Consider the following 19,167-nt stretch of genomic DNA (forward strand, 5'->3'; position numbering starts at 1 on the left):
ACAGCAGTCCTATATGTGTGTGTCTTGCTGTCCAAGAGTCCCTCTGTATTTGTGCATTTGAGTCTATTCCTATATACTGTACATAGGTCTGTGTGTAATGGGGTCTGTTTTTATATATGTCCATGCGTGTGAATTGTAATAATAATACAAATAGATAAAATGTGTGTGTAATGAGCAGAAAGATACTTAACAGGCAAGTAGAAAATAAAACCAGTCATTGTCAATACACTTCCAGTCTAGTAGGAATGCTAGTTAACTATGCAGTGACTCCAATACACAGCCACTTTCCAGAGCCATTATTCTAAACAGCACTTACAGAGTTATCCAAACCCATATTCACTGCTGGTGAAAGGTGCTTGATTGAGAGAGTAAAAGTTCTCTCTTTATGCGTAGATAGAACAAAGTACAGCAGGAAACAGCAGGGCAACTTTCTCTGCCAATGAACTGACAGGGAGCACTGCCAAGAGCGAGAGGACTGTACAGTTCAATCAATCCTTGCTGTCTCTTCTGAAACTGCCAACAAAGAGGCCAGTTAGGATGCCATATTTGATGCCACAGGCAACTTTGCACGCAGAACTCCACTGAGACCTGCCAAACACTTCACATATGCTGACAAACAGTCATCAGATGGTGATGGTTAGTCTTTAGAGTCCTAGTCTGTATATGCCGTGTGATCTGAAGGTTAAAAACCCTGCATCTTCTTACTGCTCCCCCCAGAACTAGGCAGCCTTCCTGGCACAGAAATCTCTCCATCGTGAAGTGGTTGGTAAGCCTCAGTTTCATGTCAGAGGAGCTCAGGAACAATCTTAACCTTGCTCCTGCTCTGCCATAGTGCTGATAAAGGGAATTTATTTTGTCACATCTCATGGTCCATTGGATTATTGCCTAAACATCCTTCCTGTTTCTCTGCTCCCATGGGAATAGGACTGGAGGGGTAAAAGGACTTGTTACCTGGCACCATCGCCAGAGATGGGCTCCGATTATCATGCTCAGGGGGCGCACCATGGTTGCTGGGTAGAACTTTTACTTTAGTCTCTCATGGCTCTTTGGGTTTCTCCACTCTCCTAGGGACCAGAAGGGAAACCAGGCAAACAGGGAGAAAAGGGCAAAACCGGCCAGAAGGTAAGAGCCTGTTGCCAGTGTTACCTCCTTTTCATTCTCATCTCTTTGCTTCTTTAAGGTTTTGTTTCATTTTGCGTCAATAATCTGTATATGCCTCTTTTACAGGGCAGCAAGGGCTATCAGGGGCAGCTGGGCGAGACAGGCCCTCCAGGGAAGATGGGACCAAAAGGGATGCAAGGCCTTAAAGGATCCAGAGGTACCCTGGGACCTATGGTGAGAATAGACCTGCAATTGATTGAGTGCAACCCAAAGTGACAAGTGGTAGGGTGAGCCTGGAGGGGGTGGGGAGGCATCTGTGTGCCTTGGGGAGACAGAACAGAGGCACAGGAAGGGGGTGAGGCAGAGAGAGGGATTCAAATTTACATTATTTTACTTCTTTTTCGTGGTTTAAATTAGAGCTGATCGAAAATTTTCTAGCAAAACTTTCCTTTGAAAACGGAAAATCGATTTTTTTTCCTAAATGAAATTTTTTACAAGGAAAGTTTTTGTTGGCTTGTTTATGCTAAAACAAAAATCAGATTTTTCTGTGAAAAAACAGAAAAAAATATTTGGGGAAGGTTAGGGGTTTTTTGGGGGGGAATTGCTTTTTTCTCCCATTTTTTTCTCCTCCCCCCTTTCCAATGGCAAATTATTTTAGGGGCAAAAAGGAGAGAGAAAAAGAGGAAGGGTGGAGGTAAAAGAAAAAACTACAGAATTTTCCATTTTAACATCATAAAATCTGGAAAAAATGGTTTTGGTTTTACATCAAAAAACTCAAACATTTTCACAAGAATTTTTTTTTCAAAATTTCCCATGTAAATATTTTTCCAACCAGCTCTAGTTTTAGCTGATCAGTGATTTTAATAATTTGCTACTTTGCCACATGAGAAGGAATCTCTCAAGTTTTCATTTGTTGATAGCAGATGTAGCCAGTTAAGGATACATTGCAGTTTTATATGGACTCTCTCCTCTCAAGTCTAACTCTTGAGAATATATTTCTGGAAGAGGGAATGAGCTGAGAAGCTGTATTTGCTCAGAGCATTCCCTTTGAGACTGCATACTCATGGTGAGAGCAGCTTCCAAGTCAAACTGTTTTATTACGTGGAATTCTGCCTTGGACTTCTGCCCCAGCCATACACCCACTCTTGATCCACTATCTGGAACACTTGCAATGAGCACAGATAGAACATGATAAAGGTTTTGGGTGTGGTGCTGGAGTGAGGCTGGGAGACAGAACAGCAGCAGTTCAGTTACCTCAAGATTGTCAGACAGTGGGATCCAAACAGTCGCAACAGGCAACAAATATTTCTTCATATGTATCCAACCAGCAGGGTAACTATCATGACTGAGTCATGGGCCATCAGACGTAGTGGTCAGAGTAGGAGTCAGGATGAGTTGGGTACCAGAGGGTCAGAGTCCGAGAGAGGCCACAGGGCAAACCAGGAGTCAGGCGTCAGTAGGCAGCATTGTCCATTACCAGGAGGTCAGAGTCCAAGATAGGTTGGAGGATAAACCAAGAGTCAGGCATCAGGAGGCAGGCACATACAGAAGCTGGAGTCTGGGATCTCTCGTGCACAGGGTCTAAAGCAGGACAGGCGGGCAATCTGTATGTGGTTTGGACAACTCACTGTCATGGCTTCCTGTTTTAAGTACCAGTGCCAGCTAATCTGTGGGCTCTGAGGAGCTGCCACTCAGGTCCTGCTGGGTGGTACATCCTCCTTGGCCCAGCCTCACAGGGTCCTCCCACAGGAAGACCCCTAAGCCTCCAGTGGAGGTATCAGTGGCCCAGAACCACTGTGGTTCCGGGTTCTAGCCCTGCAGGTTCTTATAGTAATTGCTTAAGTATCACTTGCCTCCTCTGATTTAATCTGTAGAACATACTGAAAAGACAGGAAGGAACCAGGAATTGCTAAGATGTTTCAGAACAGTAGCACTGAGTGACTGAGCAACAGCGATTCTGCTGTGATTTTTAAGGCCTCCATTAAAAGTTATGGTCTTTCCAATAGATCGTCCCTGCAGACTACTTTGGCAGAGTCTCCATGGATTATTTCTCAGGGAAGCAGAGAAATTTCTGAGCAGCAGTCTGTTGGACTGAGTGTATCTTTTCAGTCTGTCCTTGAGGAAAGGGTAAAAAATATGATGGAAAAAATGGAAGATTTGGACAGTCTAATGAGACCTTACAGTTTCTGACCAGCAAGGTGGGGTACAGGGCAGGTCGTGTGAGTGGATCCTGTGGGCAGAACCCTCCTCATGGCACACTCAAGCAACTCCTTGGACTTGTACAGGACTCACGTTGATGGACTCCAGGAGGAGTTACCCACACCTTTTGTGGGAAACCCAACACCAGGTCTCTGAAGCAGGATACTGGAAGATCCCAAATGACCTCAAACAAGAAAAAGTCTTGTTTCCCTCTAAAACAAAGTACACTCCCATTCTGATAGATCACCAGAAAAATCCTCAAATTCAGGAAGCCATCCTTTGCACTCTATAGATTGATTATCTGCTTTCTCGGCCCATATCCATGCATGCCAGCACTTGAACTTCCAGCAGTAAAGGGGAAATGGTTAATTATCGTATGATTTGTGCGATGGTTTCTATCATCTGGAGTGACTAATGCATGCAACTCCTCCTGTGACCGAGAATTCTATATTCTACCCATTGAGTAAATGAAGCATAGAAATTATCAGGGTATAAAATATAAAGCACCAGAAGGAGATATGTCCCTTAGCGTCAACAGTTAAAACTTACTCCGCTCACCACTGGCTAGAAAGGTAGTATGAGTTTGCCAGTATCTGCAGTTTAGTAGCAAAAGGCTTGCATCCAGCTTTAATCTGAAGATCAGGATTTGGAAACTCTTTTTTTAACCTTTTGTTCAGATTCCTAAAACATCAGCTCTTGCAACTCCCTAGTCAATTGCAGCTCAGGAGCTGACTCCTCAATGCCATCTTTATTGCCAGGCCTGAGAACCACAAAAAACAAAAGCGGTCTTTGTATGTTTAAGGGTTCAGGCCTTCATCAGAACTGTCTCACTGAAAACTTCACTGAAGGAATATTCAGCAAAAAAGACCTTGTATTAGAAGTTAGCAATAGAGTCCGGAGGGGAAAGGCGAAGAGCAGAACATTAGCACAATGTTCACACATCACCCTTTGCTAGTTTTATTATGTATGTATCCAAGGATGCTGGAACAATTTGTATAGTGAGGGTGCTGAGAGCCATTGAACCAGACTGTAAACCCTGTGTATAATGGAGTCCACTTCAAGACAGCGGGTGCGGCAGCACCCCTAGTTCCAGTACCTATGTATACATCTAGCAGTTAGCAAGGCATTATCCACATTGCATTGTCTTGAGATTTTCCTCTATATGCCCACATGATTTGGAGAGCAAAGGCAAGAGTTTAATTTCCAGGATACGTTGGCGTAAGAGGAAAGACCAGGACTCTACATTTTTAGGAGTTATAGGAGTCCAAAAATATGAGCCAGTTCCCAACTGGAAAAGAACTGATTACTGGGATGTCAATATTTCTGTAAATGAGCTGGGAACCTCACTGATAAACTCTTGGCAGAGACTTGGGTTAGAGTAGCTACCCTCCTATCGATCTGATAGCTGAGTGCAGAGAATACTTCAGGATGCTGCTGCCATAAGACTACCTGGTTTGCCCAAAGAATAGATGGGAGCATTTCAGTTTAATCTCCCAAGCCTAAGGTTTGCCTGTCTTGAAAGTCCACTTTCTGCAGGCCAATTCAGCATGTGGTTTCTGAAGACAATGACAGCAGGCTGTTCTAATGGCATTTTTCTGTGTGATTGCTTCCACAGGGTGCTCCAGGAAGGATGGGAGCTCAAGGGGAACCTGGCTTAATGGGTTATGAAGTAAGACTGCTTTTTTGATGCTCATTCCCCTGCTTTACCCATTTCCAAATCTAACATCATAATTAGCCCAGGATGCAAAACTAATTTAACTATATTTATATTTCCAAACTATAATAACTATATTTGTTGGGATGATAGACAGCTCAGTTCTTTATTATTCTCAGTCTGGGCTGTGGAGAATTCTTCAGATCTGGTTTTCCTCCATCTTCCAGGCATGGATAATGTCACTGCTGATGCTTCTATATTTCTCTGAAGCCTGCATGTGCAATTCAGGTGTCTCTGTAGTCAGCAATACAGGATCCTATCACAGAAGTGACTCCATTTTTACAATCCCATCATATGTTTTCTGTTCTCCCACAGGGGCATGCAGGACCGCCAGGGCCAATCGGACCACCAGGGCCAAAAGGTGAAAAGGTAAGAGCTAAACTGCATGAAATTTGCCATCTCCTGTTCTGCATGAGCCAAAAGTGCCCCTGCTCGGAGAGCAGCACCCATTCCAAGCGAAGCACCAGGGCACAGCTCCCACAGACCCATTCAAATAAACACTAGCACCTGTAATCCAACACAAACACAAAGATGTGAACCATAGATGTGCAGACAACCCTTAGCCACCCGCTAGCTGCAAACATGTGGCCTAGGAAATAGAAACTGTGACATCCTGTGCCAAAAACACAAGCTTCTACTGCTTGAGCTGAAAGAGGCTCTTGATTTAACCATCATCAATAATAGCAGCACTAGCTACATTGTATCCTCTCTTTCTCCCACTGACCTGCTAGAGGCAGCTGTTCTCAAACTGTGGGTCGTTTTAATGGGGTCTCCAGGACTGGCTTAGACTTGCTGCGGCTCGGGGCCGAAGCCTGAGGGCTTCAGCCCTGGGTTGCAGGGCTCAGGTTACAGGCTCCCTTCCTGGGGCTGAAGCCCTTGGGCTTCGACTTTGCCCCCTCCCTTCCACCAGGGCGGCTGGGCTCAGGCTTCAGTCCCCGCTCCTGGGGTTGGGTGGTAATTTTTGTTTTCAGAAGAGGGTCGTGGTGCAGTGAAGTTTGAGAACCCTTGTGTTAGAGGATGAGCATTAGAAACTGATAAACATTTGGACAAGTCTGGCATCCCATTCAGCAGAGGGCAGTGGTGCCAGTTAGGATATGTCTATACAGCAAAAAACAAAACAAAATATGGCCATGAGTCTCCGAGCCCAGTCAGCTGACTCAGGCTTGTGGGGCTTGTGCTGCAGGGCTAAAAATAGCAGCGTAGACATTCAGGCTGGAGCCCAGGCTCTGGAACCTGGCAAGTGGGGAGGGTCTGAATCACTGCTGTCTTTAGCCCTGCCGTGCAAGCCCAAGTCAGTTGACTGGGCGTAGCTCTGAGGCTCTCTGCCACAGGGTTGGCGGGGGTGGGGGGGAGGGGAATTCTTTTTTTTTGTTGCGTAGACGTACCCAAACACACAAGCCAGTGCATTATCAGTGCAAGTCAGGATCAGGGCACACAATCCACCAGGACACCATTTCCAGGCACCCATACTCTCTTGTATCTCTGGAAGGGCCCATAGGCATGAATATTGGGGCCGTTTCCTAGTTCCACAGAAATTCTACTGAATCCCCAAGATAAAAGAAATTAGATCAGTAGGTTTTGTTGTAAAGTCAAACTAAAACTGTGCACACATGCCCCTAAAACTGTCTGCTCTTGGAAAATCTTGCTGCTATTTCTGTTTGTTCCAGCCTATTACATTTCGTAAGTGAAGCACAAATGGTCTCCCTTCCCCCATCCCATTTTACTCATAGCCTCTCACGCCTGTGACTTTTGTCCACCTACACCCCTTGACTGCAGCTGGAATGAGTCAAACCCCTTGTTCCACTGCTGCATTCTTTCAAGGCTTTTGCTGAGTCAGCTTGATCGTACCCAATTCAGGCTGGAGAAGTGACTCATATTTTAGTGGCTTCCTCTCGGCACAGCTTGCTGCTCAATGCTCTGAAGATGATCCCAGCTGGCTTTGGCTGTACTTGCATTGTTGCCGGAGCCAATCACATGTCTGTCAGTAGCTACAGCAGCAGCTTTCTTCCCCCCTGCGCAGGAAGGAAAAGAGTAGTAATTGGAAGTGGTTGCAAATTGGACCCTACCATGAGAAAAGTTGTTTGAATTTTTATTGATCCTCGTTTTCTACCCTACTGTACCTAGTGTTCCTATTGCAGGAAGCACTCAGTGCAGGGTTTGAATTATTGGCATCCCTCAGCACTTGTGTTATTGCACATGGTCACAATCACAGACGTGCATCTGCAGGCAAGAGTTTCCTTCCTTACAGGGACTCCTGAGATTCTAAGAAGAGATCTCATGGGTACATCTTTGCCAGGACTTTGAACCCATTATACCAAGTGAGGATTCCAAGTGGAAAGGCACCCATAGCTAGGCCCTTCTACCTTGGTGTGTCTAGAGATTCTTTACATTGACATGAGTCTCTGAGACATGTGAGTTGGTCTCCTTTTACGCTGTGACTGACTCCACTGCAGAAGTTGTGACAAAATATTAGAAGGAGTTAGGAGAGCATCCAGTTGTTGAATTTAGATACACTCTCAACCCAGAGATGCTGCCCCAGGCATGATTATTATTGATGCCACTGAGAATTCCTGAACTTCTCTCTCTGCTCCCTTCCAACCTTAAGATGTGTCTCTGGCACTGGGGCATCTGACCATTTCTCTGATACTCCCTTATCTCCATCACCAGCTTGCTGAGTAGCTTCTCCATCTTTGTTTTTATGGCCACCCCATCCTCTTTTTGTGCTACCTGTTAGCTTCCCAAACCTTCCCATAGTGTTCTCCAGTTGTACCAAGGTGAATGGCCCCCAGCTTCTGTGTCCTCCATTAAGTGGCATCCATTCTCCAAGAAGTCTCCTGCCATCATCTGGCTCAAAGTAGAAGAGCTAAAACTTTCCACCAAGCACAGGCCAAGGTGCAGGATTTGTTGTGTCTAAACCACCCAAGGCAGATGGCTCCAGCCTCCTTTTGAAAACCTCCAGCAAAGGAGCTTCCATGACCTCCCTAGGCAGACTGTTCCGTTGTCCTACTGGTCTTACAGTTTGTTACACATTGTCCTTTGAGAGACTGGCCCAGGTTTCCAGACACATTAGATACAGGAGGCTTCAGTGTCCTGGCGCAAAACAGTGAGTGTAACACACCAAAAGCAAAAAGAGCCATTGTCTCTAAGCAGTGAAATACAGAGGAGAATGAGATGTGTGCAGATATTAGACTTTGTATTGTATAGTCATTATTGCTGGTTTATCCCTACATACTGCAAATTTTAAGCTTATCCAAGGTGCCCACCTTGGTATTTAATGCTCCCAAAAATCCTTAATCTGAACAGATTTGCTTGCCAATCCCTCCTTCTCTATAGCTACCAATTTGCCAGAACCACCCTTGGCAATTGGCCTACCCAGCCTCAAGAGACTTGCTTGGCAAACTGTGCTTGCAATCACTGTGCTTGGAAACCTGTCCAACACCAGACAACTGCTAGCTGTGCTTTAAAGCCTCACAATTATCAGGCAGTGCTTCTGCTGCTGGGATTGGGAACTGCTTTGGATGCCAGCCACTGACAAACATGCTCCTGCCATCCCAAGTGGACTGGGCTAGCACACGTTAATTAGATGGCACAGGTTGCAGGACCAGTAATCAATTTCCGGAGGATCAGAAATAGCAGTGGTACACAAAAGGAGCAACTGCAGAAAGACTACAAGAATAAACAGCAGAGGCATTAAGAAGATGGAGAGAAAATGTATCCCAAACCAAACAGCTGCTGTTGGAAGTCACCATACCAGAGGCAATATATTTACACAGCATTTACCAGGCACTTTTCAAAATTAAATTATATACAGGGGTCATTTCATCCTCCAGTGAAATGCAGCCAACTCTGGGTTAAATCTGGGAAGTGAAAGTGAATCCCATAGTCCGCTGGGAAATGCAGGGGAATGTAATTACCCAAACTGGAATTTGGCCAGGATGTCATATTAGGGAGGCAGCTGCCTGACTGGCACTTCGTTGGTCAGCTGCTCTCTTTGATACCTGTTTCTTTGAATGAGCTATGTCATGACGCAGTAGTTAGGTGGACCCTGCTGCCTCGTGGGAGAGACAGACCACCCTGGGACAGAATGACACTTCTGACAGGCTCATGTGCCCCAGGGGTGTATGTACCACAGTTTGGGAATCTCTGCTCTTGTTCAAACAGGAATTAATTCAGGGAAGTCCTATGAGCTATGTTATACAGGAGGTCAGACTAGAATTGGATGATCACAGCGGTCCCTTCCTGCCTTGGACTCTCTGAATCAGAGCATTACAATATCTCTGCTGTTAAGTACCATGGGAACTTGTAATGACCGCAAACGGTCAAGCCCCCTGTTTTTCATCGTACCTGAAAGGTGGCACCTCCACCAGTACAGTGATGCTTTAATCCCATCCTGGGGCATTGGTTCTATAGTGACACGGGGAACGCAGCATTACTTGCTGAATCCCCAGCACCACTTCCTGAAGCATGTCGGTGTTCCATGGGGGCCTCTCATCTAAGTCCTAGCCTCACCCATCCCTCCTTATCTTATAAGAACTGCCTGGATCACAGCACACGAATACACGTGTCAGGATCCTTCCCCAAGTTCACGTGTAAACTTAACACCAAATGAGGAAGAATTCAGACCTTGGAGATGAAAGAGTGAAGCGAAAGCTGCAGAGGGAAGAAATGGGGCCGTGATTGTGCTGTGACTTTTTAAACTCTGTAGGAAATGAGCAGTGCAGAAGAAGGGTATTTAATGGTGGAGAAAGTCTGCCCTTTTCCAAAGCACTAATTAGCCTGAAGATATCCATTATTTTGGAATTGAGTTCCACAGCACCATCCCAGTTAATTATTCTGCTGGATTTTAGTACACTCACAGCTCCTCACAGAGGCCTTGCTCGGATCATTTGGCAGCCGCTTAGGATTGTCCAGATGAGATCCTTTTAAAAATTACAAACTGGTGTATCTCACTTTGGGAGGGGAGCCAATAACAACAAGCCTTTCCTTTTCCTCCATGCATTTTCCATTTGTATCCCAACTTGTTTACTTTTCTGCCCTTTACTGTAACTTTTTTTTTAACTGCAACTTTCCAAAGAATTAGCAAAGACCTTTAGTCTCCCTCTCTCTGAAAATAATCCAAACGTCAAGAAGTCCTAGAGAAGCTCAGCCCTGTGGTACTGGAATTTATCAGTCAGGCTTAAGACCCCTGTAGCATCCAGGAGCTGTTGAAGACCTGTAGGGAAGGTGTCTAGTATATATGGGATCTAGAGCATCATCACTCTGTTCTAGGGACCAGCTACAGAGATCTTGACACTCTTTGAAGAAGTCCCAAGTTTAGAACTTTCTCTGATCTGAACCCTGATCATGTCGGATTAGGATGTGAAATGAAAAGGCATCCACAACCTCTTTGGAGAGAAGTATCCAATGTCAAGCCTTCTGCATCCTGATACATACATTCAGATTCTTATCTGAGACTGAGGAGCTGTGGCTTTGTATCCCTATTTCCTGAGGGTCCCTACTACTCTAACAGTGGCTAGAAAGTAGATCAGTTGTAAGGTATTAGCTGGTGGCTTCACATAGGAAGCCCTTTCACAGTGGAGTCTCTGGGGGCAGCATGGGAAGGACTGTTAGACATATTTTGTTTCTTATTTTTAATCAGCCACCAAAATCTCTCCATCTATTGCCCAACTCTATACCCATGAGCAGTCCTTGCACAGCTTCTCTCTATATTCCATTCCTCAAGAATCCTACTGAATCTCCCAAACATGTTATCCCTTAAAAATGGAAATGTAAACCTAACCCCACCAGTACCACTCCAAATCCTTGGCGTAAGATAGTGAATTTTGGAATGGCAGTACACAGAGAAAGGAAAGAATGCCATTATCTCTAAGAATATAATGGAGGGGATATGTATTGCTTAGTTGTCATCATCTTAGCGTATGTGCAATGTCCCTCAAGTGGCACGTGACTAGGATTCATCACCGAATTTGATCCGCTGGTTGGATCATTAGCTTCCCCAGCTTGAGCTGGGTCCTGATGGGGAGTGCGACATGAACACCGATCTGAATACCACCAGATGCAGTGTTGCAAAACCTTTAGGAATCTAACTCTGCCAGTCTGCAAAAGTTAAGCTTGGTGCAAGGCCCTCTTCATCCTTGAACTGAAAGCCTGCAATATAGCTTGGCACATCCCCTTCCCCGGTGCCACAGTCACACTTGATAAACTTCCCCTGTGCCTACACCCACCCTCAGAAAACGAGCTGTTGGCAACAGCCGCGCTCTGCTGCTGAACGCAGTTGGGACTGTCTGAAGTTGAGCATTGTCAATTGCATACCTGCCGTTACCAAAAGTCAAGGACAGACAAACAGTTCTGCATGTCTTCTCCCAGGTGGCAGCATCATTGAGCAATTGCCAAATGTTCGGGGCATCATGGGTACCCACAGCACCATAGAGGACTTATGGAAGAAAGATAGAGGGGACCTTAATAACCACACTGGGATGGTTTGTAGAAACCAATTACCAGAGAATTACGAAGACTCAACTACTTGGCTCCACATGAATTAACTTTGTGAGTTCCCATACATGAGAGAACTTTTGGTGCAGCAGCCCCAAAGAGTCAGAACCCAGCAGCCCCCATGTGCCAGGAGAAAGGATCACCTAAAAACTGCAGTACAACAATCCTAAGGACCTGGAACCCCAAAGGAGCTGTGAAGTGCATTAATCCTGAGGAGCCAGTATGTCAAAGATTCAGCAACATCAAGTCGCCAAAAACCAGAGGAGCTGGAATGTAGCTATCACGCAGGGAGCTAAGAGACAGATGTCTCTGAACTGGGCTCGAGAAGAAATAGGACACTGTAACCCCAAGTGATTTATGCAAGGGAATTTAAAACAACGACAGCAAAACAGCATCTATGTTTTAGAGGGTGAAATGCACAGGAAGGGTAACTGAGTGCCTCATTGTGAGCCCCTCGCTCAGGCTGCTGAGTAGTTACTCGCACAAGTCATCCCACTGAATTCCGTGAAATTACTCACATAAGCAGTTGTGTAAGGGGCTCACCATCTGGTCTGAAGTGACTACAAGAACAGTTTGTGATAGCCGCATGTAGCCAGGGTATGTATTTGGAGCAGTTCTGCTCCCTTTATAGATCAGGGAATGTGCAATCGGGTGAGGAAAAATGTGGCTCAATTCCGAACTAGGTTGACTGTCAGGGCGATACAATTCAGAAGGTCAAAGAAGCATCCTGCTCCCTCCCATTGCTTAACTTTATAGGCAGCTGCAAATAACTCTGTGTAGTTGCGTTCCTCAGAAAAGGGTAGCTAGACCAGGCAGAAGCAGTCCGCAAAGAAACCATTCAGACATCACTAGAAAACTAACGCTCTTGCCAAAGCCAGCATTGTACTGCAGCCCTTGGCTTAGAATAATCCTTCTTCTTGGTACAATAAGGATTGCTGTCTACCCCACTCCTCCTGGCACGAGATAGTATGTGAGCAAACTCATGTCACAGCATGGACAGTTTTGCACAATTTTGCTGGTGCCGGGTTGTTAGGGATGGGCAAATTGGTTCCAATCAATACGAACCAACCCAAAATTTAGACCCAATTTTTTGGAAGTTCAAAAGATTTGAAATAACTTTGTCCTCCTCTCCCTTCCCCACCCACCACCAATTTCCCCTTGTTTTCCAACTCTACCCATTTCTGTGTTTCTGCTTCCTGACCCAGATGGAACTGGGAAGGGCAGAAATGCCCCAAGTGGGACTTGTTGCAGCATCCCCAGCATGACCAGAAGCAGGAAGTACAGGGAATAATATGAACGAGAGAGAGAGAGACAGACACTCTCAGACCTTCCCTAAAATTCCATCCCTGTTTGCCAAACCCAAAAGAAGGATCTGAACTTCAAAGGCTAATCTCTCATCATAAATCCAATCTATCTATCATGTGCCAATCACTAAAGCATCTTTCCTCATTTTAAAGAGAGCCCTGCAGAGTTTTACCCATCAGTGTTCACTTAATCCTTAGCCTGAGGCAAACTTAGCAGTATTTCATCCTTCATAATCCTTATCCAAACAGGCATGTAGGTGTGATTCGCCCTTCACTAAGCCTCACCCTTGGAGGTACCCATGTGTATTTCAAACAAATCGTTTTAGCTAGACTTCCTTTATATGGAAAAATATTGAACGGAAAGAGATCTAGGGTAACGTTTTCAAAAGCAACTATGTGATTTAGGTGCCTACATCCCATTTTCAAAAGGGATGTAGGCAATTAGGAGCCCAGGTCCCACGGACTTGCAAAGAGCCTAAGGGTATGTGTATACAATTAAAAAAAAAACAAACCACCCACAGCAGTGAGTCTCAGAGCCCAGGTCTACAAGCTCAGGCTGCAGGGCTAAAAATAGCAGTGTAGATATTCGGGCTTGGACTGCAGCCTGGGCTTCGAGACCCCTGCCTTCACCAGGTTTCAGAGCCCAGGCTCCCGCCTGAGCCTGAACATCTGCACTGCTATTTTTAGCCCCATGAGCCTGAGTCAGTTGACCTGGGCTCTGAGACTGTTGTGGGTCTTTTCTTGCAGCATAGACCTAGCCTTAGGCTCCTACAAGCCAGACTGTGAACAGCTAAGAATTTACCCAGATACCTAGTGATATTTTCAAAAGTACCTGAACAAGTTAGGTGCCTAATTTCTATTGAAAGTTGATGGGTGTTGGGCATCTAGGCTACTTAGTGCTTTTGCAAATCCCACTCGTGGCTTAGCTGCATCAGTAGGCACCTAAATGCCTTTGTCAGTCTTGCTCTAAGTCGTTTTGGAAATGGGACTTGATCTCTGAAGTCACTTAGGCACTTCTGTAAATGTTATCCTTAGACTTAAAGGGGCCTCCTCTCAATTTGAAATGTTGTCAATTGATTTTTAAAGAGAGTTCAGTAATTTCGGGAGCTAGTCCTGCCTGAGGCCTCTTATTCAGATCTGGTGGGTTTGCCGTCACATTTGACTATTGTTAAAGAATGTTTTTTCTCTCCTGTGTTGCTGTGCAAAAGAGATGCGCACACAAATGGGGGAAATGATGTGAAACTGACTCAGCACAAAGTTAACCAGCTGAAAAGAATCCAGAGGAATGTCTTTATATTTTTCTTTTGTCATTCACCTTTGGGAATCACAGATGCTATCTGTAAGAAAAACAGGTAAAAACAAAAAAACTTTTGAACAGAAATGTGATGATTATTTTAATTTTAAGTAGTTGGTGCCCTTTTAAAGCCATCTTTTTATCCAGTCTCTAAAGCCTCATTCAGACCCCACTGAAATCATTGGGAAGGTTCCCACTGACTTTAAAGGGCTTTGGATCTGGCTGTTTTAACATTAATATTTATGTCTACAGGGAGAACAAGGTGATGATGGGAAAATAGAAGGCCCCCCAGGACCACCTGGTGACAGAGTAAGATATTATTCATGTCCCTTCTCTAATCCTGTGGCCTGATTTTTGCGTGTGATGCACATGCAGACAAGCCAACTGCCTGGATTTTTTCCCTGATCACTGAAGATGCTGTATTTAGAGATCATGACACATGGAGTGGACCACTGGCATTTCACATCTACCTTGAACCTTTATTGTGTTGTTGTAGGGTCCAGTTGGCAACAGAGGAGATCGAGGGGAGCCTGGAGACCCTGGCTACCCTGTAAGTCCTATTCTGAATATTTGCCTAGGAACTAACTTTGGAGAAGTTTTTCACCTGTATAACAGCCCACAAAGCTTACATCCTTGGCCCTGTTTATTATGTGACATCTCACCATGGTTGCTCTTTGAGCTTTACTCAGGACCCAGAGGAATGATTCAGATCTCTTTCCTTTAAAGTGAAAGAGCAGTTGCTGAAGGCAAAGAAAAGACCAGATAGCATCAGGTCCAGCATCCCACAATATCACACATCTGAGCTGAGCTTGCAAGGCTGAGAAAATGAGCAGGACCTTTTTATCAGTGACTTAAATCCAGAGGAAATATCATGGGGTCTGGGGAACATGCTCAGAAGGCTTTGATGAAATAGCTCACAAGACAGCTAGGTCATGATGATGTTGGGTGAGAGTTGAGACAGTTGGGTTGTAGTTGCCGGCACAAGACTAGATGCTTTCAAGGGGATCCCTATTAACTTGCTGGATTGAGTTTCCAAAATCTTTTCAGTTAGCTGTGGGCTCTCTTAGCCAAGACCAGATTTATGAACGAGTCCCCCTTACTCCTGTGTTGTTTTTGTATAGTCCTCCAGTCCCTGTGTCAGTAGCTTCTCAACATGATTGCTTGGAGCTGGTCTGAAAAGAATCTCTTAGGATTAGGTTTTGCCTCACTACAAAGCAGTCAGTGAGAGTGATTAATTACAAAAATGTACCAAACTCTCTTATTTGTCATCTCCAAATGACTGTCCACAAGTTGCCAGAGAAATGCTACTCACTGTAGTCTTTCTATGGGGCATCAGTAATCAAGTGTTTAGTTAAACTAATGCATTGTGTATTTATTGATGCATTAGGTACGCTCTGTTTCCTGCTTAAATTGTGACATAGTAGCTAGTTGTAACTCTTAGCTGCCTGATGCCTATGAATATCCATGAAAGAGTGTACATTATTCTTGGAAAAGTTAACTAGCTCAGTTAATCCAAGATGTCTGTTTCCCTAAGAATGTTCAAGAGGCCATGTCTACTTGCCACTTATATTCTATACTTACTGTAAATACCAGGGTATCAACTAGCCCTAAAGGGTTCAGACCTTTGTTTGTACAGTATCTATGTATGCATGCAGAGTTACAGTGCTATATAATACTACATAAAACTAAATACAGAATAGCAGAGCTATATAATAATACTGAGAGAAAGTGATCTAGACAAGGGAGAGGAGATGTTTTCAGATGAGAAACTCATTGAGGCAGAGAGATACAGGGAGGCTGTTCCAGATCAGAGGAAAGAGAGAGGAGAGGGAGTGTTCAGAGTCAGAAATGAGCCCACAGTTATAGAGAGGGGAAATCTGAGTTGGGAAGGAATTGGAGGAGTTAGGAGTTCAGCTGGGGGAAGGTCCTCTTGCCCAAGAAAAACATTTGCTTCCCTGTGATGTATTCATCTGAATAGCACCACCCACATACTTTGCCTTCCCGGCATTGGCAGAATACAGCTGCGTGCATTGCACCTCTCCCACCACCCATTATCCCCCAGTACCACACTGTATGCTGTGACTGCAGCATCCACTGCTGCTTACCTATAGAAAGAGAATCCAGAGAATAAACTAACATGCGCACTCTCATTTATTTAAGGGTCAAGAAGGACTTGATGGGGACAGAGGAAAAGCTGGACAGCAAGGTCTACCTGTAAGACGCTATTTTATTTTATAATTGATTGATTTTAATCTGATCTTACTCTACTGTGTATGTGACAAATGGAGATAGAATGGGTGAGCAGCATGGGAAAGGGGGTTAGAGGAAAGGCATGGTGAGCTACAAACTACAATACGTGCATTTCCATATGCCAGGGCTCAGTGGGGTTTTTAAGAATATCTATATCCATAAACTTTATGCTTCCTGAAGGTGTAATCAAAGTATGTCACATGATATATTTTGTTTTTCCTATAAAACAAGTAGGGAAAGAGACAGGAGCAGCTTCCCATGTTCTAATATTGTGTCCCTAGACCTGTCTTACCAGACATTTTTAATGATTAAAAGAGGACGGGAAAGCTTGGGAGATTCATAACGTAATGATTATATCAATATGGGGGCATTCACCTGGAAGTCACGGGTCTGAATCCAGAACTTGTCAGTAGTGATTCAGATGGGACGGCTGTTTAGTGACCTGTGTGAAATGCTTTACACATACCTGGACTAGATAAGAATGAGTTGGATCTTCATCCAGTTCCCACTGGACGAGTGTCCACATTGCATAAATCACAATAGGCCCCCACTCCTCATTGGCAGTCTCAGCAGAGGCCATAGATTGATTGGGTCCCCTCTCACTCCTACAGAGGCCCATCCAAGTAAGCTGAGGACCGCTGGAGGGGCAGCGGGAGATACGTTTGTTCTGCTGCTGCCCGTGTTGTACCTTCTCTCAGTCCAGCATGTTTAATGAAGACTAAAATCAGTTAAAAAATGAAGGCCTGATTTTTAAAACCTGAACTTCTGGGGGCTGTGTGTAAATGCATCTACTTTGTACATGCAAATACTGTGATTGTGTGCACACACAAATGATCGGTCAAACCACTGACCAGGTATTTTCATGCTCAAGTACTAGATTTTTTTGCACACAGTGATGGTAATTGTGGCCTGTAAATTAGACATGCAAGTGCACAAGTGTTTTTGTACTCAGCCCTGATGTTCTCAAGTTTTTAAAAATAAGCCCTAAACATTGGCTTGGCTGTCTCGCCATTAATCATTCCATAAACAGTGGGGACTGTAGTAACAAGCCATGCATCAGATTCCTCTGGCCAGATCCTTAGCTGATTTAAAGCAGCATCACTTCACTGAAGTCTGTGGAGCTTTATCAGTTTACATCTGCCAAGGTTCTGCTCTGTTATGTTTACACAGCTCTTAGATGTGACTTAAAATGCATTCATTAGGATGTTCTTCAAAAGGGGGTTATGAAATAAAACAATCACTTCACATTCTACGCAGCGTAGAGCATTGGTGCTCCCATTTTTCCTCATTTCTAAGTGCAATTTCAAACATGAATGTGTTACTCAGTTGTAAACAAATAATGCAGAAGTTTTTCAGCTTGAGAGAAGTGGCCAGAATGTCAGTGGGATGAACATAGATGGGGTATTGTCAAGTTTCTTTCATGTCAGTGCTGTTTTGATATCCCCTCCATATTGCTCCTATTGTTACACAGTCTAGCATAGTAATATAAGACTGTTTAATAGAAATTTGAGATGCTGTGCATACCTTCAAAGTACACATATGTAACTGATCCCCAAAGACATTCATACTGTTTGTGCTATCTAGGCTTATTCTAGTTCCTGAGCTGCATCTGCTCAAAGCTTCAATGAATACCATTCCTGAAAATCAGCTTATCATCTGGTTTCTCTCCAATCAGAGCTGTAAACCCTGGCATGCAAAAACATACTAAAACATATTAGACAGTGTCAGTTAAATTTGAAATGACTTTCATTCTTTGTGGGGCTATAGAAAGAGTGTTGTAGGTTCTATTACTTAAGTCCCAATCTCAGTGATCTGTGACATGATTAGAAGGGGTTAGGTGATCCTTCATAGCTCTTTGACTCTAGCCTCTGAATTGCCCCAAGATAATCAACAGAAGCAGGCAGCTCTGGAGAAGAAGGTATAGAAACAGGAGGCTCAGAAACAGCAGACGATTAGAAACTACAATGAGAGAGATCTGCAGACAGGCAATAACCTGCTACATCTTCTTTGGAATAAGTCCAGGGTGTCTCATGGTTAGAGAATACACATCCTGCTGCTTTGCTATCAGCAAAATCCACTAAAAAAGCGGAATAGGAAGAGGGGAGGGCGCATATATGTGATGGGGAGGGGAATGTTTCAGATTTCTGAAACGGTGATCTGTTTCCTTATCTCTCTCCCTCTCCACTTCGTAGCTGGCCTTGAGACATCTGAAATCTTGATTCAAGATTGGGATTGGGGCTCAGGAGAGAGAAGGAGGCAAATACCATAAGCATCATCGTGGTATTTGCTGCAAAAACTACTGGATCTGCTTTAAAAACCAGAGCTGTAACTCTTCATTGAGGAGCCTGATCCTATTACCTGCTCTATTACCTGATCCTATTACCTGATCCTATTACCTGCTCTTTGTTGTGGATCTCAAAGTCAAACAGTCCCAAACCAAGCAAGGGAGAGACTATGCTGCTTCTCCAAAATGACACCCTGTTAAATAGTCTCTGGAGACCGTTTCTTATTCCTCCTTCCCCAGGAGGGCTGTGAGAGCAAAGGCTGCTCCCAGTAATTGATTCCGTATGGTCAGTGCTGTAAGGGACACAGCAAATGCTGCTCTTCATACTTTATGCAAGATGCTGCCAGAAAAGTATTTCAAACAGATTTTCTTTGTCCTCTTTTCTAGGGGGATCCTGGCCCACCAGGCCAGCCAGGGCCAAAGGGATCCAAAGGTGAAGAGGTAGGCTTCATGGGGGTGAATTTATGGCATCCAAAGCTTAAAGCTGAAGTGAAATCAGAACTGTCACGGTTTTTCCAAGAGTATGTGG

The 19,167-nt window shown here is 44.5% G+C and overlaps 1 protein-coding gene across 3 annotated transcripts in view; it reads left to right on the top strand.

The window, feature by feature from the left end:
* COL27A1 (collagen type XXVII alpha 1 chain) overlaps positions 1 to 19,167 on the top strand; it is a 240,651-nt gene that overhangs the window by 202,672 nt on the left and 18,812 nt on the right. For 2 of the 3 annotated variants that reach the window (XM_073314249.2, XM_073314251.2), the window contains 8 exons: positions 1,069 to 1,122; positions 1,228 to 1,335; positions 4,916 to 4,969; positions 5,330 to 5,383; positions 14,357 to 14,413; positions 14,601 to 14,654; positions 16,265 to 16,318; positions 19,026 to 19,079. In XM_073314249.2, the coding sequence (XP_073170350.2) occupies positions 1,069 to 1,122; positions 1,228 to 1,335; positions 4,916 to 4,969; positions 5,330 to 5,383; positions 14,357 to 14,413; positions 14,601 to 14,654; positions 16,265 to 16,318; positions 19,026 to 19,079 (489 nt within the window). The remainder of the gene's footprint in view (positions 1 to 1,068; positions 1,123 to 1,227; positions 1,336 to 4,915; positions 4,970 to 5,329; positions 5,384 to 14,356; positions 14,414 to 14,600; positions 14,655 to 16,264; positions 16,319 to 19,025; positions 19,080 to 19,167) is intronic. The other variant, XM_073314253.2, reaches the window with a different exon arrangement.

Source organism: Lepidochelys kempii, chromosome 16, assembly GCF_965140285.1.
Source record: "Lepidochelys kempii isolate rLepKem1 chromosome 16, rLepKem1.hap1, whole genome shotgun sequence".
Taxonomy (NCBI): Eukaryota; Metazoa; Chordata; order Testudines; family Cheloniidae; genus Lepidochelys; species Lepidochelys kempii.